Here is a 25298-nt window from a genome sequence, read left to right on the forward strand (position 1 = left end):
AAAGCCCTCAAGGCTATTTGTGAAGAAAATGGATGGTTACATAAAATGGCATTGGCCCACTCATTAACCTTTCCTTCTCTCAGACTGCTTTCTCCATAATGTGCAATCCCAAGAAGTGGGACCACCGACTTAAATAGGTTCATCTCAGAGAGGAGTCAACCCACAAAAAGTTTTCTAAGCTTTGGACTGTGTAGGATCATTTTTATAGCTGCAGAAAAGATTGGCAAAAAAATATTTTGACCAAAATGTAAAAAACCTGGTTAAATAATTGTCCCAAGATTTATTTGTTGTATAAAAATAAGGCCATATATTTTGCTAACAATTTGTAATAATTACCTGAGACCTGTTCATGCAACTCTCTCCTTGGGATAATACAGAATTGATTAAAAAATCAAACTTTGTCATGAGAAATTGCTTACTATATTCCAAAGTTGTTAAGTTATTTTAGGTGGGTGCTTATTTCCCTTCTTTTCTTTTTCTTCACCAGAAAGCACTTTTTCTGCCATAATTATTATTGAACCTCCTAGAAAAGCGAATTGAGAAGGACGTCATGTATATGAACACATTATTGGGTACAAATATTTCTTGTCCCAACTTGATTCAGAGATAAAAGCATATCATGCTTTGGAATAGCTTACATTTTTTAAGGAATCCCAAATATAAACAAATAATTATATTTTATTTCTAAGTACGGTGAAAATTTTTAATACTAAAGTAAATTGCCTGGAGTAAGTAAAAAATGTACATCTTAGGGTAACTGCAACGTATTTCGTATTTATCATTGTCATCAAGGGGAGTTATTTATAATCTCCATATAAATCACTTAAAAGACACAGCAGTTACAATTCCAAGAGTTAATTTGGAACCTTCTGAGTGTATGTAATCACTGTGAACTTTAAAATTCGAAAGTGTTTAAAACTGTTTTATTAATGTACCATAGATATTTATAAGATCTTAATAATATACATTTTTCTTCTTTCCAAATAAGTCTGTATTAAGAATGTATCTTGCAATGGGGGCTGGAGAGCTTATTTACAGAATGATTTACTTTCAAAAAACTCTCAAAGATTTATGGTTTTATTCATTGTTTAAGTGGCTGAATAGCAAACAGTAAAAAATCATGATGACAGACAGGAAATGGACTCTAGGTTCTGAGACTGGAAACCCTCTGGAACTCAAACCTGCAAGAGATAAAAATAAAGCAAAATATCTTGAGGAAAAAGTAAAATTGCTTTTTAGATTAATTTTTCCTGACTGAAAATGCCTACTTTCCTTAACAACATATTTTAGAACTCTCATTTCACTTACATTCTATTTAATTTAAGGAAGTATCTTTGACCCTCTGTCCTAGGAAATGTGTTTTAAATGTAAAAATGAAAAAGAAAAATGCCTAAGCTGTCCATGTCTGACTAAAGGGTAAATTAGAATTGGCCAACATGGGGTAGCTGATGACTTTTACTCTGTCACAGATTCAGGCAGATGACTGAGTGCTTCTTCTAAAGCAGAAATAATAAATGATTATTACATACTAAATCTGACTGATTGATGTTACTTCCTTGGAACATAGTATTGAGAGGATTTAAAAGTTGTGACTCAGCTGAATATGAATACCATGATTGATTAGTGATGTCTGCCATGAATACGGGAAGAGGGATATATGTACACATGCTTCATATTTTCTGTCCTTGCTCTCAGAAGCCTACAAGTACCCATGGAAAAACATTCTGATTTTTGTGCCAATAGAATGAATCATGCACCAATGACACACAGTTGTGTGTGTTTTTGTCATTTCTTTTTTTTTGAGATTCAAATGAGGAAACATAAAACTTTGTAATATGTGAGCATGTTGCAAATTTGAAGGATTATTTAAAGAAAAATTGATTCAATACCACTTGCTCATAATTGAAAAAGGAAACCCAGACCTTTTGTTTTTTCACCCAACATTTAGACAGGAACTGGAAAGATTCATAGAGCCCAGATTTCATGCTGCAGCTGTCTAGATTCAAAATCTCCAACAGCAATGGTGATTCAACTTACTTGACATTTTTGGAATCCTAATTTCCTCACTGCTGCTTCCATCTCCACCATCACTAACTGTTCTTATTTCAATCAAATAGTCCTCTTCAAATGGAACCAGAAGCTCAGCTGATGTATTGTTTGTTTCCAAAATATGAGTTTTACTCTGTCTGTTTTGCCGGTACAGAATCTGAATAAAATGGTGAATCAAGTTAAATGGACATGTTGCTTTTCTAAGGTTCAGATATTCTTACAGAACACTGTAAGACGTATCTTTATAAATGCTGTACTCCTTGGAAGGAAATATCCAGTCCATGCCTTTTCTTTGAATTTAGTTGTTAAGAAAAAAATTTCCTTTTTGGCCAATGCTTCTGACATGAGAATAGATTTATCTCTATTAATTAAATAGCTTGAGGCTATAATCTTTGGAGCTTGCTGTGAAAAGTCACTGGTTAGTTTGGACCCATTTCAAACATCTGAATATATGCATTTGCCTCGAGAGGATGTCTATTACCACTGATGGGAATGATCTGCTCTGGCTATTTGACTATACTCTTGTTAGATTTCTTTTATATTGTTAAAAGATCACATCTTACTGCAACCTAAGCCCTAGAAATTTTATCTGAATATATTCTTTGATCTCATTCTCATCTCACACATATACCATTGTCTTTTGATGGCAAGGGGAGTCACTTGAAGAAAAAACATTACATACTGTAGAATTTTATTTCTTGATGCTCCGTGACACATTACCGACCTCAGCATACAAAACTTTTCAATGAAGAATTTGAAAGCAGCCATGCTGAATATTTTCAAAACATTTTTAAAAAGATTCCTACGTTTCCACAGGCACAAGATGTATTTCCTATTTGATTGTTACATTTCTGGTTCCTTAGTAACTTACTTGATAGGATTAAATGAGAAACTAAATACTCACCTTGTAACCCAATACTTCAGACTCATTTTCCATGGTTTTTACATGCTCCCAGTTTAGGCATAATTTAGAGTTTGTCAGCTTCCAGGCAATGTTAGCTGGTGGTTGGCTTGGAGCTTTAAAAAGATAATTAAAGATCCAAATGACTATTAATTAGCCTATGTTTACTGTATGACCCCTCAACATGCAAAGGGAAAATAAGTCCTAGATGATTAGCATAGAAGGAGCTAAAATGTTTTCAGAGTCATTTGAAATATCATATTAATTCTAATCAGAGTAAGGAAATTCACTCAAATTCTGGTCATTTGGGAATGTCTGTCTGACAAACTTATGAATTAATAATGACTTGCTGCATGTCCAGTATTAATTTCTTAATCATTTCTGTTTAGTTTGTTTACTTTACCATCTATAAATAGATGGAGGGCTCCATTATCTAGCGTTCCATTCAGCCATCAATCAATGAGCACGTCAGGCAAATTCAGGCTGGAAACCTTTCATATATTTCAACACAGAGATGTCCATTCCTAACAGTCTTTTACTTGTATTAATCACGCCTCTTTGACTGTAAGTAATATAACCAACTCAAGATGTTTTAAGCAAAATCTTAGTAATAGCTTGTGAAGGATATGGGGAATCTCTTGGAACTCATGGCAGAATACAACACGGCCTCAGGAAGGACAAAAGAAAAATGTCAAAAAGCCAAGAAGTTTCTCTTTCTGCTTCTCACACTAGTGTTTGCTGCATGCTCATCTTGCTTAGACAGTCTCTTTGTCATTCTTAGCACATGTGGCAGAAATCATGACTGTCCATCATATCTGAGGTTTGAAACCTCCTCTATTCAGAGATAGTCCAGGCCAGAGTTCCCAAGAGGAAGCTGATGATTGACTTAATTTGGCCATATGTCTATCTTAGCCCAATCAATTGTGGCTAGATAATGAGGAAGATGCGTGTCATTTAATACACACGGAGCTATTAGGAACCCAGAAAAGGGAAAATCATTACAAACTGAGGGATCATCCCCAAAGGTATCTACTCTAAATCCAAACTGTGGCTTTTAGTTGGCTATAATTAATGTCTGGGCAAAAGGTGGTGGGAAATAAGGGAAGATGGATTTAGAATCAACCTTCTAAAGTAATGGATCTGGTCTAACTTGGAAATTTTATACACAAGAAAACTAGAGTCCAGGTTGGGAGGACATTTATCGAAAAGCATGCAGGTAATGAGCTGAGTCAAATCAGAATCCTGGTCTCTTGAATTTCAATTTAGTGTTTCTCCATGACAACACTGCTGTTTCTGAAAGATCTGAGTCCACGTGATTATTTTTCAGATTTAAGAAACTGGAGGGATTAAAAATAATTCAGCTGGAAAGCAGAGGCAAAGATAAAATTACCCAGTAAGATGTTTTTGGCATCTTATATGAATTTGTGAGACTGAATGAACATAATATCTAACTCATCATAACACTGATGGAAATGGAAATGTTTTCTTATGGTCTTTTGACTCAACTGCTATTTAATCTCTTATGTGTCCCTGGAAGTGTCACAGGGTGCCTGACATTGCATTATCATGCATTCCCTTGTTTCCTCAAACCCACTACGATAACACTATTGTTCATTCAGTCCCTTACACCCCAGGTGAGACATGGTAGAGAGACATTTTCCACTATGCTCCCATGGGGCTCAGTTCATATTTTATTATGGATTTATCACATTGAATTATAGTTATTCTTGTTCATGTGTTTCTTTAAATTTCTTGAGGGCATGTGCCTTGTTCAACTCTGTATTACCAACCTCTAGCACAGTGCTTGGCACATAGAAGGCATACAATGCATATATGTTGAACAAATGACTACGTAATAAGATGGCTAAAGAAAAACTACTCAGGGTCCTGTGTCGTTTTCTCAGGTCATGTTAATTATGTACTGGGCTGTGGGCGGATCCATAGGTGACACAATGTGGACAATCCATTCATTACATTATCCTATAATCAAGGCCCATTGCCATGGCCAAATCTGCAGAAATCCATATGGATTTATAAGTTGGACAGGCCAACTGGATTGACTAAGTCCTAGTATGCCTCCTGACAGTATAAACCCAATCAGGATTAAAGGCCTAAGTGTTTTGCAATTAGTAAGCTCTCAGTGGGTTCTTGTCAAAACATTTATTTCCAAAGGACTGGATGGCAACAATAGTATTTTTGTAACTATTTTCCCTCAACTTATCCCAAAGTGTCATTTCTAATTTCTCAGCAATAAAAAAGTTAATATAAAAATTCTCATGAGGTATCATAGTTTTAACAACTAGTATTCAGTCATGGCACATTTCTTTTATTTCTGTTCTTTAAAACGAAGCACTAACATTAACAATATCATAAAATCAATACAGAGAAAACAAAAATTCACTCCTTTGATGTCACTGGCAGTGATGGATACTGAAATTTTCATCTATTGCTGTGTCTGTTTTGTTTGTTTAGAGAAAAAGTACTGTTTTCATCACTATGAATCCAATGATGAAGCTCCAGGCTGGGAGATAGAAGAATTGCTTTCTACCAACTACGTGGACAAGGAGTTTATGACTATGGCAATGACCCTGAAACGTTTGTATTTGCTTCCTTATTTTCCAAAGCAGAAGTAAGGCATTCTATGGACATAAAAAGAGAAGAGTTCTATCAGGAATGAACTCTTGGTATGAATGGCAAATTGTATAAATTATTCAGCACGCTTTACCTCTCTTGCTAGCTAGAAGGTGGAAAGAGTTGGGCTTTGAAATCAGAGAAACTTGAATCCGTATCCAGTCTCTTCCAAGAGCCCTGGTTTTCCCATCTTTGGAATGAAATAAAATCTCCTAGTTTATAAGATTTTTAGCTTACATGAAATAAAATATGAAACATTGCTCACTTGGTTAGTGGTACATATTATAAAGCTCAATATCTATTAATTCTCTTTTTGGAGAGTAGCAGTCTCCACTGTGGTGTTATAACGTAATCAGTTTTTCAATTGTGCTCAAAGTGGTTTGTGACTAATAATACAATTCCAAAGTTTGCAAACGATTCACTTCTTAAATATAATTAGGGTATATACAAGATTTTCCCTTAATAATATTGCTCTTACTTGGGTTTTTCACCAGCTTTTTGAAAGGCAGATAAAGAGGTAGAGCCTCAGCTAATTATCTGGGAAGTTCTCATGGTCTATTGCCTTTCTTATCTTTGCCCACGAGTGTGACTCCAATGTTAATGTCTTTTGTCTGGTATTGAAAAAAAGTTTCTGAAAGCTGCTCTAGAAGACCTTACTTTAATATGAACACTGTTAACAGTTCTGGTTTCATGAGCTTGATGTATTTGATTAACTGGATTGCAGGTAACTATGATGAAATTGAAATTTCTATTACCTTGAAAAACCAAAGCACTGTCACATGGGTAATATGAAACACATGCCATAGATATTTGTATGGTCAGTGGTAAACGCAACAAACAAGCACTTTTCTATTTTTTAAAAAATTTTTCCAGGCAATTTCCAAAGACTAAATCATTTTCTATTAATCAAATGACAGAGCAACATTAAACTAGCCCTTCACAGCTCTAATGGTTTCCCTGTGATCAATTTTCTGTAGATGGCATTTATATTCAACTGTAGTTCACACTGTGAACTCAATTCAAAAACAACTTCTTATGTTACACTTCTAAGTAACAGCATGGGGTTGACATTTGGGCAAGAGAGAAAGAACATAAGCGCAAGATGAAATAAAAGCTTAATGCTTCCTTTATGTCTAAATATGGATTGATTGCATATTTACAGCGAGAAAAATCCAGCACAGAGTGCTAGTCAGTCAATGTCAGGGGCCAAATTGAACCCAAATTTGCAACACTTTCTGTTTGTGGGTCTGAATACTTCTTTCTACATAAGCAGCGCTTTTGTTTTTCTCTTCCTCTTGGAATTGAAGTACATATTTTTCCCCTTTAGTTGTAAATCTAAATTCCACTTAAGTGATGTCTGGGTAGATCACAGTATATTGGCAGTGGCCCTCAGTTGTCTCTTGAAAATACACATTTTCACTAAGCTATGATACTGTTAACCACAGATCTTTACTTTAAAATAACGATAGGGCCATCATCACCGGCAACAACAATCACAAAGACTTCCGAAGTTTTGCATTTGCTCTGCTTTCTGTTGGGAGATTCCTTTGTTCACCAGCTCCTTTTTATTTTATGTGTCATATCAAAATATGTAGCCTTTTCCATATAGGTGATCCTTTTTATGTATATCTCAGCCTCTTAATCATTTTTTCGTAGTACTTTTCAAAAATAATGGTTATTTCATTTTTTTGTTGTTTTCTTGTTTTAGGTTGACTCCTCTAAAAGAGAAATTGCCTGAAGGCAGAGATCTCACCAAATTTAATCTCCATTAGGCACTTAATCTTGTGCAGAGGTCATGGGAGGCACTATTTTCTTGAGTGATTGAATCATCCTATTTCCACAAAAAGGCTCTGTCTTCTGTTTAGCTTACCCAATCAGAGTAGGCAGAGATTTTGGTAAATGTGAGCTCTGCTTTCTCAGAATTTATAATGGATGATCAAATATCATATTGAAAATCTAGACTGTGACAGTATGAACGTGTGATAGATTCAGAATTTTTTGCTGTCACCACAATTCAGAGGTAATCTTGATGTTATCTCAAGGACATGGAAAATCCAAGTTAGATCCCGGGATAGCACTTTGAATCAGAGGTACCTTCAACGTTTCATTAGTCATTTCTCATCTTTGCTTTGGATGTCCTTCCATGACCCTTGAAGAAAATTTTGCGACAAATTTATAAAAAGAAAGACAGTAGCTGTGCTTTCCCACTTTAAGAAATGCAAAGAAAGTGAAATCATCTCTAAAGAAGAAATGTAATAATACATATTATCACGTACCGAGCTCTCTCTGCATGGCAGCCTCTGGGTCACCTTGGTGTACATTATATCTTTTAGTTCTCATAGCAAACTCTAGAGAAGAGTATCATCATCTCTGTTTTTCAGATGAGAAAATGGGTTCTGAGTTATCAAGTGATTAGACCTGTCACACCATAGTACATGGCTGAGCTAGGATTCACATCCAACCTTCTTTCACTCTGAAGTTCCTTTTCTATTTCTTTCCAATACTGTCTCACAATGAGCCAAAATTATGGGAACACCCAGAAAAATGCAAGCACATTAAGGGGAAACTTATAGATCAGCAGAAAAGACTGTTTACAGGCATGGCAGGGGCATTGCAAACTGAGAGAACACACGATGTCAAACAAATGAATATTAAACTTAGAAGATCAGTAAGTCTGGTGCAGCCAGGGCTAGATGAGGAATGGGACAGAATGTAAGTTTGGGACAGATTGTGAAAAATTTAGTACACTATTTTTTTAGTCTTTGTTCTCTGGAATAAAGGAAACAATGAAATTTTGGAAGGAGAAGAGGGTATGATACCATTTTAGGAAGAAAAATTTCAAGGTGGTTTGAGATTTGTACTAAAGATTTGAGAGTCTTGTGGGAGAGAGAAAATTTAGATGGTTAGAGATGAAGATTATGAGCTAGCACAGTGTTCAAAGGATGGAGAGATTTAGAGAACCCATGTTCATAGTATGTCAGTCTAACAGATGCCACAACAAAAACTTTCTAAACATTTGTTTTCTCATATCTAGGAGTTAAAATACCAAACTCCTTGATTTGTTGTAATAATTAAGTGAGATAATGTATGCAGAAAATGAACACAGTGCTTGGGACATGGAAGTGCCCAATATTTTGTAACAGTGGTTGGCAGAATAAGGGCACCCCAAATGTGTCCAGACCCTCATCCCCAGACCCTGTGGATGTGTTACTTTATATGAAAAAGGGGACTTTGAAGATGTGATTAAGTCAGGATCTTGAGATGCAGAGACAATCCTGGATTCTCCAGGTGAGTTGAGTGTAATCACAAGAGTCCTTAGGAGAGAGAAAGTGAGGCAAGAGAGCCAGTCAGAGGAAATGTGATGACAGAAGGAGAGGGTCAGAGTTAGAAGGAGATTTGAAGATATTGCCCCGCTGGCATTGAAGACAGAGGAAGGGGTCACAAGCCAGGGAATGTAGGTGGTCCCTAGAAGCCAGAAAATGCAAGGAAACGAATGCTCTTCTAGAGCCTCCAAAAAGGAGCACACCATCACCCACACCTTAATTTCCAACAATTGAAATTCATTTCTCATTTCTGACCTCTAGAAATGTATAATAATAGATATGCATTGTTTTAAACCACTAATAGTGGTAATTTGATCAGCAGCAACAGGAGACTAAAGCAATTTTTATTCTTTTCTCACAATGTCAGTGATATAGAATGTTAAGAGAACAAAATTAGAGGTTTGATTGTTACTCAAATACGATGAGATGGAGACTTGTAGAACCTTCTCATTCTCAAGTCCTTGTTGGCTATTTTGATAATGACACTGAAGTTTACAGCTTAGGGAAAACAAATTTGAGAAATATTGAAACAGGGTTGCCATGAAAGAAATTAGGAATTAGGGTTTTTATTTTTTTGACTCAGTCGAGAAAGAAGATGGATGCTTAAAGAAAAACTAAACTTCACATTAACTTTTCTGACTCTCCTCTCAATTTTCTCTCAGTAGATGTATTCTAGCACTACATCCTGGGTAAATTCACTCTTGCTGATTAAACTGTTTTCAAAAGATGCTCCCACTCTTTGATGAGGCTGATCATGTGTTAACACTCAGACAAACAATAATGTTCTTGGCATTTAATCCGAACTTCAGTCATGCCGACTTGAAGAACTAAGTGGGTCAACTGAACAAACCTGATGTTTCCACATCGGAAACAAGTTTTCTGCTTAGACACATAGAATAGGTTAGCACAAACTAACACATGGTTGATTTAGGTTGCATGATGAATCAGTCTAGCAAATTCAGGTTCCAGGAAAAAAGTTACTTCTAAGATTATATATATATGTATATATATATAAGCATATGTATGTGTGTGTATATGTATGTATGCATATATGTGTATATGTATGAGTGTACATATAAATGTGTGTTTATATATATAGCCTTATTTTTATATCGTATATATATATATATATATATATACACACACAGACACACACAAGCACATAAATATATCTTTTTGAAGTAAATAGTTTATTGTTCAGGTCTCAGCCCACCTTAAACTGGTAAATGGGTTACATGTAATAGGAGATGATGTGAATATTGGCTCAACAACTGTACTAAAATATCTGTCAGTTTATTACCATACATATCTGTGATTTTTTCTTAAGTGGGACAGACTGAAAAAGTTTACTGGGGCTATTGTTAAGTGAATAGCAAAAAATAAACTTTGGTAAATAAATAAAATTCATTCATAACTGTCCTGTTCTGTGTGTGGGCATGTTTGTGTGTCTGTTGAAGACTATTCTTAAGGGGTGTGTGGAATTCTTTTTTTTTTATTGAGGTCACATTGTTATAACATTGTGTAAATTTCAGGTGTACATTATTATATTTCAGTTTCTGTATAGACTGCATTATGTTCATCATCTAATTTTTATCCATCACCATACATGTGTGTCCCTTTATCTCTTTCACGCTTCCCCACACCCTTCTCCTCTGATAACTGCTAGTCTGTCCTCCTTATTGATGTGTTTATCTTCCAGATAGGTGTGAAATCATATGGTATTTGTCTTTCTTTGTCTGACTTATTTCACTTAGCATAATGTCCTCAAGCTCCATCCATGTTGTTACAAATGGGACAATTTTGTCTTTTTTATGGCTGAGTAGTATTCTGTTGTATACATATATATATATATATATATATATATATATATATATATATGCATACACCACACCTTCTTTATCGATTCATCTGCTGATGGGCACTTGGGTTGATTCCACATCTTAGTTATTGTAAATAATGCTGCGATGAACGTAAGGATGCATAAGTCTCTTTCAATTTCTGATTTCGTGTTCCTTGGATAAATATCCAGCAGTGGAATAGCTGGATGGTATGGTATTTCTATTTTTAAATTTCTGAGAAATCTCCATACTGTTTCCCATAGTGGCTTCACCAGTTCACATACCCACTGGCAGTGTATGAGGGGTCCCTTTTCTCCACATCCTCCCTCTCCAACCCTTGTTATTTCTTGTTTTGACAATTATAGCCATTCTGACAGGTGTGAGGGGATATCTCATTGTAGTTTTGATTTGCATTTTTCTAATAATTAGTGATGTTGCATGTCTTTTCATGTGCCTGTTGTCCATCTGTAAATCTTCTTTGGAAAAATGTGCCTTCCCATCTTCTGCCCATTTTTTGATGGGGTTGTTTGTTTTTTGTTGTTGAGTTGTATGAGTTCTTTATATATTTTGAGAATTAACCCCTTGTTGGATATATGATTTGCAAATATTTTCTCCCAGTTGGTGGGTTGTCTTTTCATTTTGCTGATGGTTTCCTTGACATGCAGAAGCTTTTTAATCTTAGGTACTCCCAATTGTTTATTTTGTTTTCCTTACCTGAGTAGACTTGGTATTTGAAAAGATACTGCTAAGACCAATGTCAGTGAGCATACTGCCTATATTTTCTTCTAAGAGTTTTATGATTTCAGGTCTTACATTCAAATCTTTAATACATTTTGAGCTAATTTTTGTGTATGGTGTAAGGCAATGATCTGCTTTCATTCTTTTGCATGTGGCTGTCCAGTTTTCTCAACACCATTTAGTGAAGAGACTTTCCCATCTCCATTGTATGTTCTTGGCTCCTTTATCAAAGAGTAGCTGTCCATAGATGTGTGGTTCTATTTCTGGGCTCTCAGTTCTGTTCCATTAATCCATATGTCTATTTTTCTGCCAGTACCATGCTGTTTTGATGACTATAACTTTGCAGTATAGTTTGAATTCAGAAAGTGTGATACCTCCAACTTTGTTCTTCTTTCTCAGGGTTGCTTTGGCTATGTGGGGTCTTTTGTTGACCCATATAAATTTTCAGATTCTTTGTTCTATTTCCACGAAGAATGTCATTGGGATTCTGATTGGGATTGCAGGGAATCTGCAGACTGCTTTAGGCAATATGGAGATTTTAACTTTGTTTATTCTTCCAATCCATGAGCATAGAATATCTTTCCATTTCTTTATGTCATCATAGATTTCTTTCAACAATGTCTTATAGTTTTCAGTGTTTAGGTTGTTCACCTCCTTGGTTAAATATATTTCTAGCTATTTTAATCTTTTTGTTGTGATTGTAAATAGGATTGCATTCTTGAATTCTCTTTCTGCTAGTTTGTTATTGGTGTATAGAAAGGCAACTGATTTTGTATGTTATTATGGACCCTGCAACTTTGCTGTAGTTGTTGATTATTTCTAATAGTTTTCTGGTGGATTCTTTAGGGTTTTCTATATATAGAATCGTGTCATCCACAAATAGTGAGAGTTTTACTTCTTCCTTTCCTATATGGATCCCTCTTATTTCTCTTTTTTGCCTAATTGCTCTAGCTAAAATTTCCAGTACTATATTGAACAAGAGTGGTGAGAGTGGGCATCTTTGTCTTGTTCCTGTTCTCACAGGAATGGCTGTCAGTTTTTCACCAGTGAGTATGATGTTAGCTGTGAGTTTATCATATATAGCCTTTATTATGTTGAAGTACTTTGCTTCTGTATCCATTTTATTCAGATTTTTTATCATGAATAGATGTTTAATCTTGATGAATGTTTTCTCTGCATCTATTGAGATGATCATGTGATTTTTATTCTTCATTGTGTTAGTGTGGTGTATCACATTGATTGATTTGTGTATGTTGAACCATCTCTGCAACCCTGGAATAAATCCCACTTGATTGTGGTGCATGATTCTTTTAATGTATTGATGAATTTGATTTCTAATATTTTGTTGAGGATTTTTGCATCTACGCTCATCAGGATATTGGTCTGTAATTTTCCTTTTTTGTGCTGTCCTTGCCTCGTTTTGGGATCAGGGTAATGTTGACCTCATAGAATGAGTTGGGAAGTGTTCCATCTTCTTCAATTTTTCAGGAATAGTTTGAGAAGGATAGGTATTAAATCTATGAATGTTTGGTAGAATTCTCCAGAGAAGACGTCTGGTCCTGGACTTTTGTCTCTAGGGAGGTTTTTGATTACTGTTTCAACCCCTTTACTAGTGTTTGGTCTATTCAGATTCTCTATTTTTCCTTGATTCAGTTTTGGGAGGTTGTACGATTCTAAGAATTTATCCATTTCTTTTAGGTTATCCAATTTGTTGGTATATAGTTTTTGATATTATTGTCTTATAAACCTTTGTATTTCTGTGGTGTCCATTGTAATTTCCCCCCTTTCATTTCTGATGCTGTTTATTTGAGTCTTCTCTCTTTTTTTTCTCAGTGAGTCTAGCTAAGGCTTTGTCCATTTTGTTTATCTTTTCAAAGAACCAGCTCTTAGTTTCATTGATTCTTTCTATTGTTGTGAGATTTTTTAATGCTATCTTTACACATTTCTAATCACTCTTGATTTTGCCTGAGATAGAAACTGAATTAAACGCAAGAGTTTCTGTGAGTTTGGTATCTCTCAGTCAGCTAGAGGGAAATGTCTGGGCAATCTTAAAACCACCTGATTGGAGACTTCCATCCAGATTTTCAGATTAACTGAATGAGGCTAGTCTCCAGAAGGACCACAGAAGCAAATCATTCACACAGGTATATGACAATGGTTTCATCGAATTAGTAAACATAGAGTAAAACAGGAAGAGGAAGAGAACTACATCTCTAGCTAGCCAGTTCTTGAGGATCACTCATGCCCCAGTCTATTTAAAGCAGGATTTGTCAAAAGCTGGTTTAAGAATTGTTGGTCCACACATACTCTCTCTTGAAATGTATTGATCCTAGATGCTTTTTGTTCATCTGTTTCTTTCTTCCTTATCAGTTCCATAGCACTTTGTATTTTCCATGGTGCTCTTACAATCAGGCACCTCATTTTTGCCCCACCAATAAGTTCGGAAAATAGTAAGGGCAGAGAGAATTTTCATTTAACAGATAAAGTTAAAGCAGAAAAATGGAATGTCTTGTCTCATTTTAGGTCATGAGTTGGCAATCAACCTAGAATTAGAACACAAGTCTCTCACCGCTGGCCCAGTGATGTGTACATAAGTGGATAATACACTATAATCAAAGGCCTATTATCTGAGATGATTTTTAAGTTCTTTTTGGACATAACAAATATATTTACATGGGAGAAACCTTTATATCACTTGATTTTCAAGCTCTTTTCAACCAGGGATTTTTTTCCAAAACACAGGAGAAATAAGAATACAGCATTCAGGTGCCAGCCCTGTGACCCAGCAGTTAAGTTTACACGCTCTGCTTCGGCAGCCCAGGGTTTTGCCAGTTAGGATCCTGGGCGTGGACACGGCACTGCTCATCAGGCCATGCTGAGGTGGTGTTCCACACAGCTCAACTAGAATGACCTACAACTAGAATATACAACTATGCAGTGGGGGGCTTTGGGGAGAAAAGGAAAAGAAAAAAGAGAAGATTGGAAACAGATGTTAGCTCACCTGCCAATCTTTAAAAAAAAAAAGAGTTCTGCCCTGGATATGATTGTTAAAAGAAAAAAAGAATACAGCATTTATATGCAAGCTCTATTTTTCCTGCTGTTTTAGTAACAGTAAACTCATTTCTTAGTCTTTCTCAAAATTCAGCAATTATACTTGTTACTCTTTTTCATCAGGATTCAGAGACCAAAGAATGTATTTTAAAAAGCTTATTAACAAATAATTTATGTTCACCTTCAATATATAAGGAAGATATAAATAGTATGCAATCATAAAAAGTACATATTGTAACTACTGCTAAATAATATCTGATCAAACTTTTCCCTATTTATTACTGTGTCTCATAGTTTGGAATATTTGTACAATGCAATCCCAGACTCAGCTATAGGACAAAGGCAGCAGCAATCAACTATTCATCCTTTACTTAGTAGGTCCTGCCTATGTGAAAGAGACCTGGTTGATTATTAAAGGAGATAAAAAGAAGCAGAAAAGTTAATTCTTGGACTTCAGGGGCTTCAACATAAAGTTCAGTGATAAGATATCCTAGAAAGAACGATCTGGATTTCTGACAGTGTTAGGATCACATCAGAGTCTGTTCTAGGACTCAAAACGATAAACAAACCAAAACAAAAACAAAAGACCATTTACTAAGCATTTACTAAAGTAATATAGTACATACTTTATCTCTTCAATTTAGAACAAAGCCCTGAGGGAACCAGGTACTACTTTTTGCTCATTTTACAGATGATGATGTTGACACTGAAAGATTAAATAACCACCTACCATTTCGAGAATGGGAGGTCAGGTGTTGAACTCACGTTGGGAGAAGGCATCAAGAGTCTGTGTTCTTAAACATTACACTCTTACATCTTTCATCTATATACTCAGAATATTTCCTCTTTTGGAATTCCATAAAGATCAAAACAGTTTATTTTGTTACCAGAAAATTTCAATGATTATCCGTATTTAAGGGACAAACCAACCGACCAAATAAAGGAATCAGTAAAATGACGAGGTGGGAGGAATGAAAAGGAGATTGAGCAAAGTAATGGTTCTATTCATGGATGAATCCTGGTTCCTGCAGTGGGATGTGTACTTACGAGACTTTTTGGTGGTAACGTTGACTGGGGGGCTTGAGGGCCCTGTCCCAGCAGTGTTGTAAGCTCTCACGGAAGCAAAGTAGACAGTGTTAGCTTTCAGCCCTGTGATGTTTTTGGTTGTGACATTTCCGCTCACTCTAGTTTTACCAATCATGGATTCCTTGGAGTCATCTGTCCAGTATAAGACCTGGTGATTAAAAACAAAGAACATGCAATTCATTGTTTCCCAACAACTATCACCCACACTGGGATGTGGGAAGAAGACAGGAGCAGAAATGGCAGAATATTTTCGAATTAAAATAGTTATACAACAGCAACAGAATAATCAAAGTCTAATATTCATAGAGAAGAAATTTAAAAAGTTACAAATTCACAATGGAAACTAGAGACCTTGGTTTAAGGAGGTTTAGAATTAAACTTTCATTCTAAAATAAAATAAACCATGTTACCCATTTTGTGAATCATTGGATTTACAAGTTAAAGGTACAAGAAGTGATGAATGAGTCTCACCCCTTAACTTTGTGAGAATGAACGCCCATATATGTGAAGTGATTTGCCTCATTCTATATAGAATATGAATGACAGATTTAGAAGAATCTAGGATTTTTCTATCTTTTCCAAGATAACTAATTCTTTTCAAGTTGTGCTCCAATTCTCAGAGCAGATTTACCAGTGAAATTTTTCTATGGTTTAAGATCTTCGAGGACTAGATGTTTACTTCTCCCCAAAAACAAATATCATTGCGATTTAAATAATTAAATAATATAAGCAACTGATCACTTTCTAAATGCTAACATTTGTCATTTTGCTGGTTAAAATCACCTGGAAAATGAGTGGGTAAAGAAGATGTGGTATATATGTGTGTATACATATATATACACACATATATATGTATATGTATATATATATACACACACACACACAATGGAATACTACTTAGCTATAAAAAAGAATGAAATTTTGCCATTTGTGGCAATGTGGATGAAACTTGAAGGCATTATGCTAAGTGAAATAAGTCAGATGGAGAAAGACAAATATTGTATGATTTCACTCTTACGTGGAATCTAAAAAAAACAAAACAAATAAACAAAATGAAAACAAAAACTCAAACTCAAACTCATAGAGAACAGATTGATGGTTACCAGAGAGGAAGGAAGCTGGGGGTGGGCAAAATAGGTGAAGGGTGTCAATTGTGAAGGACTGTGCCAGATTTTGCTGATGATTCCTTTATAGTGTATACAGATGTCAAATTATAATATTATATAGTTGAAATGTACATAATATTATATACCAATTTTACCTCAACAAAAAAAAAAGGAGAAAAAAATCCACTGAAAAGACCCCTCCACTAATGCCCCTCTCTAGCATTAGACATATATTATTAAATACTAAGAACAAGGTTAGTGGTATAAGACTGTTAAACAGGAGCTATTGTGCAGTTAGCTGGCATGTTCATAAGGAAAAGTGAAACTAATGTGGATTACCTCATAGCCCAGCACTCTTCCAGTGTTTCTATTCCAGGCAATAGCATTCCACGAAACCTCCATTTCTGAAGCAGAAAAACTTTGGACAGAAGTTCCCCTTGGTGCTAGCTGAGGTTCTACCATCCAGAGAAAGACACAACTATCTTCAGCAGAGTGGTTCATGGAAAATGAATGCAAGATACTCATACAGTCTCAAGGAAGACCAGGCTGACTGCAACTTACCGTCTTCCCCAGAGTAGACAATGGACACGGTACTCAGTGATCCTTCTCCTTCCTTATTGTACACACCCACTTTGACTTCAAAGGGAGAGAGGGGGATGATGCTTTCGTTTCTGTAAACAAACCTTGATGATTCCACAGATGGCACTCTTTCCTTGATCCAGGTTGTTGAGCCAACTGGCCGCAACATGATGATGTATCCAAATTCCTCTCCATTCTGTAGTTCTTCTGGAATTGACTTGGGCAGAAGTGATCAATCACTGAGCATTTACAAAAATATTTTATAGAGCTATTATAATGTTTATTGATTATTTACCTTATCTTTTATAGAGACAATCATGGATATTTACCCTGTTTAATGAATTGTTGAAAAAAATACTTTTATTTGGAATGCCAATTAGGAAAATGATCCCAATTTAATATGCTCAGATAAATAAATTAAAATTTTAAATGGAAATGTAAAACAGGTTTTACATGTTTATACCTGTTGCCATGGTTGTTCATGAGTTGTGATAATAAAATGGTTTAGAAGATTGCAAGATTTTATAAGTTAAAACACAATTTTGATATGAATTTTTTTTTTGAGGAAGATTAGCCCTGAGCTAACATCTGCTGTCAATCCTCCTCTTTTTGCTGAGGAAGATTGGCCCTGAGCTAACATCCGTGCCCATCTTCCTCTACTTTATATGTGGGACGCCTACCACAGCATGGCTTGCCAAGCAGTGCCATGTGTGCACCCGGAATGCGAACTGGTGAACCCTGGGCCAACGGGCCAGTCCCTTTGATATGAATTTTTAAACTCAGCACAAAATTAACTTATTAACTATTTCAAGGCTAACTATGTTTTCCTTTCACAAAACTTTTCAACAAATTCTTGTAAGATACATGTAATATAATTTTTGCATAATAACATTTGCTTTAAGGCATATAGAGTGTTACTCAAACACAAAAGTATAAAGGACCTCTGAGTATTCTTTAAACATACACCTTCATTAGTAGTAACATTGGTGTGTACTTCTCCCAACATTAAAAAAAAAAAAAAACTTTCCTAATTCCCACAGACAACAAGTTCTTTAAGATTCATTTAAAACCTGAACTTATTAAATTTACAAAACAAAAATAGATACAAGCTCCCCAGAACTCTACAGATATTAAAAATTATAAATAAACACATAAAATAAAAACATGAAAATAAATTTGCCTTGAATTTAGACAAATATCCCACCTGTTTATAAGAAAGTTGTATTTAAAAATCTATGGAATTTATTTAGCTCTTCCGAAGGAAAATACTTTTCTCCTCCTTTATTTCTCTTTCTAAGTAGTTTCATAGACTAATAAAGGCATACTGAGTAGGACATAGTGTTTGAGCCTCTCATGACCATAATTCCGTTTGTAAGGTTTTCCCTATCCATAGGTATCCATTCATTGTATCACATTATCCTGTGACTTGGACCACATTTACTTACCCAGCAATAGGAACCAGAACCAAAGATACCACCTTGGTCACTATCTATGAGGTGTTCTTGTGCATAATCTCTGTATTCTATAGTGACTAATACACCCAATCAATTCCTTTCCCCTACAGAGTTTGAATATGAAACATAGGTATGCAAGGGTAATAATAGATGAACATAGAGCAGGCAATAAGTAGAAAACATACAGTCATAGGGCCACTGAGGCAGTGGAAGCTAAGGGAAATTGAAGCTATAAATTATATAGAGAAGAGATAAAATTTAGCTGTTAACTAGGTAGAAAATTGGAAGTAAAGGAAATGGGAAGAACTGAGGACTGTTGGAGCTAGGGCTGGATTACCAGAGTAGCTGATGGCAGACTATGGTGCTCAGAACAGCGATGAATAATGTGTCAGTTCTTCATTTGACCTGCCTGCTTGGTTACTGAGACTTTTTCCCATGCTCATTACTTCCCATGTAGCTTTAAAATAAATCCCCATTAACCAAGATGACCTGAGCTGGTGTCTATTTCTTGCCATGTGGAACAGTCTAACAAATACAGACAGTGACGGGAGGAAGAAAAATATAGGTCCTGAAATCTGAGGAAAGGAAATGCTTCCTTGAATGAACATTTCTCTTTTACAGGGAGATCAGAATTAAATCAGTTAAGTTTGAGTGGTATGGAAGAGATTTCTGAGAATTTAAGCTATTTACTAGAGCATTTGATTTATTTTTGATGTTTCTCTGATGTCAGATTTAATCAAGATGTTTGGTTCATCTAAGAAAGTGGAGAGAGGACTTTTGTTTTTGTTAGTCAAGTACAATTAGTGTTTCTCATGGTGTTCCCTTCACAAAGATCTGAGTCCAATATGTTCAGTTTAGAGGGGAAAAAAAAGGAGACTTATTTAGGTTCTTACTCCTATTCTTTTCATATGGGCAGAGAGCCAAATGATGGAGAAATATATACAGCTATTTAAGATGGCCAGAAAGAGTTTTCTTTTTTAAGCACAGAAGTGGTCAGTAGAATAAGGAAATTCAGGGATTCTTCTAATAATGAAATCTATTAAAATTGATAAAGGCTGGTAATACAATTTTCAACCACAGTGTCTGTAACAACTAGATCTTTAGTATAGACCAAGAGTCAGCATACTATGCCCTTTGAACCAAATCTTGCCTGCAGCCTGGTTGTAAAAGTAAAGATTTTTGGGAACAAAGTCACATGTGTTTGTTTACATATGGTATATGATATATCACTTTTGAATGATAATGGCATGACGGAAAAGTTGTGAAAGAGACTATGAGACCCCACAAAGCTGAATATTTTCCATGGCTGGCCCTTTACATAAAAAATGTATCAATTCCCAGTATAGGCTTTTATCTCTTACTCTATAGTACTTTATCCTATACACCTAATTTGATAATCATATATATGAGATAGTCAACTCAAGCACCTCAAACTTGGAAGTATTTGAGAGTACGAATTATGATAAGATATGAATAAAGAAACCCTTAAAAAAGGAATTAGCAATTACCACATTCCAAAAGTCAGATATCATGTTTAGGTTATTGGAAACAAAACAAACCAAAACAAATAAACACAAAATAGAGATTACTGTGGCACTGGAGAAAACACAGGGAGGACGTTTCTTTCAGGCAGATTATACCACAGTGTGTTTACATGAGCAGCAATCTGGGATAACCAGTAAAGCTGTCACTTAGAAACCATAATGGTGGATTCTGACTGAATTTACAAAGGTTGTTGGATCCACATTAGTTTTGAAAGCCCAGAGGGTACTATTTCATCCATACTAGCAGTGACATTGGCCAGGAATAGTCTCTCTACCCTCGGGTTCTTTTTCCAAACATAGTTTAGACAAACTATGATGGTGCCTTTCCTGACCTCCTTCCAGGCTGGGTTAAGACTGCCCTGTTCTGTTGGCCTCTGAGCATTCAGACTTTTGTAAAATGCGTTTTTGTACCCCCACTGCTTGCATCAGAGTAGCTACTCATTATTGTTCATTGAATTGATGGAGTTACTACATGCCTTCTGTTGGCTTGAACTAGTATGCATCTCCTCCTAAATACATATAACTTATTCCTTAAAGAAGTTTGAGCACTAGAAGAATTTGGCTCAGTAACTGTGTGTACGTGATGCCAAATGTGAATGAAATGGGAAATTGCATCCATTAATGGAGTTTCTGCAAGCATCTGCATATCTGATATCCCAAGGAAAAACACACAGAAGAAATGACTTTAATTTTTTTAAAATAGAGGTCAGCTTTCTGTAGAGGGCTAGCTAGTAAATATTTTAAGCATTGGGGGACATATGGTCTCATGCAACAGCATGACAGCAGCAATATGTAAAACATACAAGAATAGGTATGGCTGTAGACAAATTTGTGTATTAAAACAAGCAGCAGGGCAGATTTGGTCCTTGCTTAAATGAAAAGGACACTATAAATCATGTAAAGATTTTTTTTTTGGTTATTCACATCATCTCTATTTAAAAATACTATACATAGGATTTCCCATCCCCCTCATATGTAGACTATGTACAAACAATTTTTTACCGACCTTTAGTAATTTCTGATCATGGAGGAGAAAAAATAAGGTATGAAGTCAGGCAAAACTCCCCATACACTATGATGAAAGGTCTATGTGGCCTTCAAAGAACATTGAAACCTAAACAGCCTACTCCCCAACACACGAAAGCAATTCACTTGTCGACTCACTTGAGAGTCAAGGCTACTGTGGGAAATGTGTTCAGAGGATTGGAATAATTTGATTAGCTTACTACTGAAGGCAGAAACACAGGGACTCTCGCCCTCCCTGAACCATGGCATCACATAAGGACAACTGGAATTCTAATTTAGAACAAAATAGAAGAGCATGGAGTGAGAGCCCTGTGACCAAATGCTACTTTGCCCACCACCTATATCACATTTCTGAGTCTCCATCCATTTTCTTATCTGAAAGAGGCATTATGCACCTCCAAGCATTGGGGTGAGGCCTGAATGACATGAAATGCCCACTGCAGCGCCTGAAGCCCTGTAAGTGCTCCACATGTGAAGCCCTCTCTCCCTCAGGCCTCTGAGAGTTCCATCTCTCTTAATACACATCTTTCCACCCAACATGTACTTAGCCAGGTCACACTACCTTCCAGGCACTGTGCGGGGCCCATAATGTCTACGTGAAACTAGACATCCAGAAGAAAGGAAGACTTTTATAACAGCTGAACCTGGTTTCTGGCTCTGTCATTTAGAACCTTGAGAAAACAATATCTCTGTGTCCCAATTTCCTCTCACATAAAGAGGATTTAATACTACTATACTCTCTATCTTTAATGGAATTTTGTGAGGAATAAAATGGGCCATATATATAAAAGGTCTTTTACTACTATAAAACCATTTACAGATGCAGTGAATTACACTTATTCAACAACATGGTTTCTCAACTTCGGCATTATTGACGTGTTGGGCCAGATAATTCCTTGTTGTGGCGGACAGTCCTGTGCATTGTAGGATGTTTAGCAGCCTCCTGGCCTCTACCCAGATGCACCTCTCCCCTTAATTATAACCATTCAAACACGCCCTCAGACATTGTAAAATGTCTCCTGAGGGTTGAAATCATCCCCACCTTCCACTGAAAACAACTCTACTAGATATCAGCCTTGATGGTTTTTAATTCAAACATCCATGGCTATCATGTTCTTAGGTGCAATATTAAAATGCGGAAGGAAATAAATATTTTTTATTTATGAAAGTTATCACCAAAATGTCAAAAATGCATACACTGGGCAATGAAATAGGGCAGGGCTCTTTTATCAGTTACAGCTGAGGCTCCAAGCTGATAACAAAGGCATGAAGTGCCATGCATTCCAAAGAGAGACATCAATCCATTTACATAAAGGGCTGCCTGGTAAAACTTAGCCTATCACCCACGACAAATGTACATAAAGGGAGTGCTAGTTTGCTTAGGGAGAGATTAATTGGAAAATATTTCTTTTGAGATAGTTATAGAAAAAGCTGTGCATTCCCACCCCTCCAGCAAAGGGAAGTAAAGGGATTCCTTCTTACCCATCACCTCACCAGGTGAAGAGGCTTCAGAAAGAACCGCACAGTATGTGTTCTCTGGAATTTGGGAGATGTAGGTTCTTTTAACAGACAAATTCCTAGAAACTTCTAAAGAGGAGAGAGATCTGGACAGCGTATGGTGGCAGAGCGAAGAGAGAGGCTAGGTGGGCATGCAGTGCACTCCCAGTAAACCTGGAGCAAAGGTGTGTGTTTGCTCAGGGCAAGTGTGGAACCCCTGCAGGGATGCTGTCCATGAGCAGCCTTGGAGGGGACTCTATTCACAAAGACCACCTAGAGTAGGGAGAGAACCTCCACCAGAAGAGGCTGGACGTGGACCACAAGAGTTCGGGAACTGAGGAGATTTTCAGCAGCCAGTTGGGCCTGCACCAAGGAATTGCCACTAGAAGTGTCAGTATGGGATCTTCTGGATGTCTCACTTCCTCCAACCAAAAAACAAAACAAAACAAAAATACAACTACCATATGAAATAGCCAGCATCTGATCATTTGCCATTCGTGGACTACACCCAAGTCCAATTACAAATGTACCAGCAATCAGGACCTTTTCTATCCCTTTCCTCTTCTCCCAACCACAATCTGCTACAACAGTGGAGAGGCTAGAGGTAAGCTAGTAAATGTGGAAGGAGACATTGAACAGCAGAATAGAGAAAAGGTAAGGAACTGACCGGTCAGTCTCTTTTACTCTCTAGAATTCCTAGGACAAGACAGGCCTGAGCTAGTGGAAATGAGACACCTTACATTGGAGGAAAGTCTAAAGTTTATGATAATAAACTAGGCTGAAATTTTTAATAAGTACAAAAATGAGCTTATATGTTAACACTTAAGAATAATGACCATAAAAGCTATTCCATCCGCCTAAGCTTTCATCTAGATTCAGGGAAGAACAAGTTGGAAAGATTTAATGAGCAATGACAGGAAAAGAATTGTTTTCCCCTGCACTCTACTGAGCCTAACTCATGCACAATAGAATTGTTTCAGAAGTAATAAATAAAATAATTTCTAGTTCATCGAGTAATAATGAAAATGCTATTGATCCACCTTCAATAGACGTTGAAGTTTTTTTTCTTATATCTGGGAGAAAATTGTACTGAGTTAGTCATACTCTCTCACTCTAATGCAAATAAAAGTGTCTAATACCCCCTCTAAATAATGTATCATCGGGAGTCTTTCACATCACGTATTTTTATATATTCTCAATAGTGATTAAATAAATCTTCTTTTTGTTTTTCAGGATTCTTCCTGGGCAGCTAAATCTTTTTCCTTCAAAATGACTCAGTTGGACAGAAAATTACCTCCCACGTAATGACGAGTTCAGACCGACTTCCTCCACCTCCATTGATATTTGTTGGTGCCACGACCGGGACTAAAAGCAACCAAAAGAAATGTGGGATAGCAATTATTAAAGTACGTTTTCATCAGGAAGAATTTTGTTTTTGAATTCCACCTTTCAAAAATCTCACGCAGGTACATTGTGAGAGAGTCTTGCATTTTTAATGAACACAAATTATGTTTACACATATCCAAATTTCCAAGAGAGGACACAGTTGTGTTTGATACATGAGCACCCTGGCTCCAAAATTAATTAAAAATCGAGTAACATCGTGTATTTGACATTATTATGCATCATCTACTAATTGGCAAAATGATGTTCCATTCAGATGGTAACAGTGACACTGCTGATTTAGTGCCTAATTATACAGTTGTGCTGTAAACAAGTTATTGAGGCAGTATATTAATTAATTCTTTTTTTCAATAAACAAACTAAAATAATTTTCCTTTTTTTAGTCATCAGGATATTTTAACATTTAAAAATAAATTCTTCAAAAATATATAAATAAATTCTCCTTTTATAATTCTGTGTTTGATTCTTAAATCTTTCAGTACAGAACAAGACAGACTTTTCCTCTGAATTTTTTCTGACAAAGTAAGATGTTCTCCTTTCAAGGATGTGATCGAGGGGACTCCCTGTGTTTAACTCTAAGACTCTAAGGCTCTGTGATAGTATGTTCCAGACACTGAGCATTTTTATGAATTAGAAAAAAATTGTGTATTGAGTATATTTTCTATGCTGTATATTATATCCCCATGACTTATTTTGTAACTAGAAGTTTGTACCCCTTAATCCCCTACACTTATTTTGCCAACTCCCCCATTCCTCTCCCCTCTGGTATCCAGTAGTTCGTTTCTTGTATCTATGAGTCTGTTTCTGTTTAGTTTTATTTGTTCATTTGTTTTGTTTTTTAGATTCCACATATAAATGAAACCATACAGTATTTGTCTTTGTCTGACATCTCCCTTAGCTTAACACCCTCTAGATCCACCCACGTTGTTGCAAATGTCATAAGATTTCATCAATTTTTAGGGCTGAGTAATATTCAATTATATATATATATATATATATATATATATATATATATATATATATATATATAGCATGTCTTCTTTCTTGATTCATCTATTGATGGACACTTGG

General features: G+C 36.0%; 1 protein-coding gene across 5 annotated transcripts in view; it reads right to left on the reverse strand.

Moving 5' to 3' along the window:
- Positions 1–901: 901 nt before the first annotated feature.
- Positions 902–25298, reverse strand: part of CNTN6 (contactin 6) — a 295782-nt gene continuing 271385 nt past the window's right edge. For all 5 annotated transcript variants that reach the window (XM_070576733.1, XM_070576734.1, XM_070576736.1 and 2 more), the window contains 7 exons: positions 24118–24188; positions 17285–17519; positions 17063–17178; positions 15579–15765; positions 2954–3066; positions 2038–2206; positions 902–1181 (listed from right to left, as the gene is read on the reverse strand). In XM_070576733.1, the coding sequence (XP_070432834.1) occupies positions 1078–1181; positions 2038–2206; positions 2954–3066; positions 15579–15765; positions 17063–17178; positions 17285–17519; positions 24118–24188 (995 nt within the window). In that variant the 3' untranslated portion in view covers positions 902–1077. The remainder of the gene's footprint in view (positions 1182–2037; positions 2207–2953; positions 3067–15578; positions 15766–17062; positions 17179–17284; positions 17520–24117; positions 24189–25298) is intronic.

Source organism: Equus przewalskii, chromosome 15 (assembly GCF_037783145.1).
Source record: "Equus przewalskii isolate Varuska chromosome 15, EquPr2, whole genome shotgun sequence".
Taxonomy (NCBI): Eukaryota; Metazoa; Chordata; class Mammalia; order Perissodactyla; family Equidae; genus Equus; species Equus przewalskii.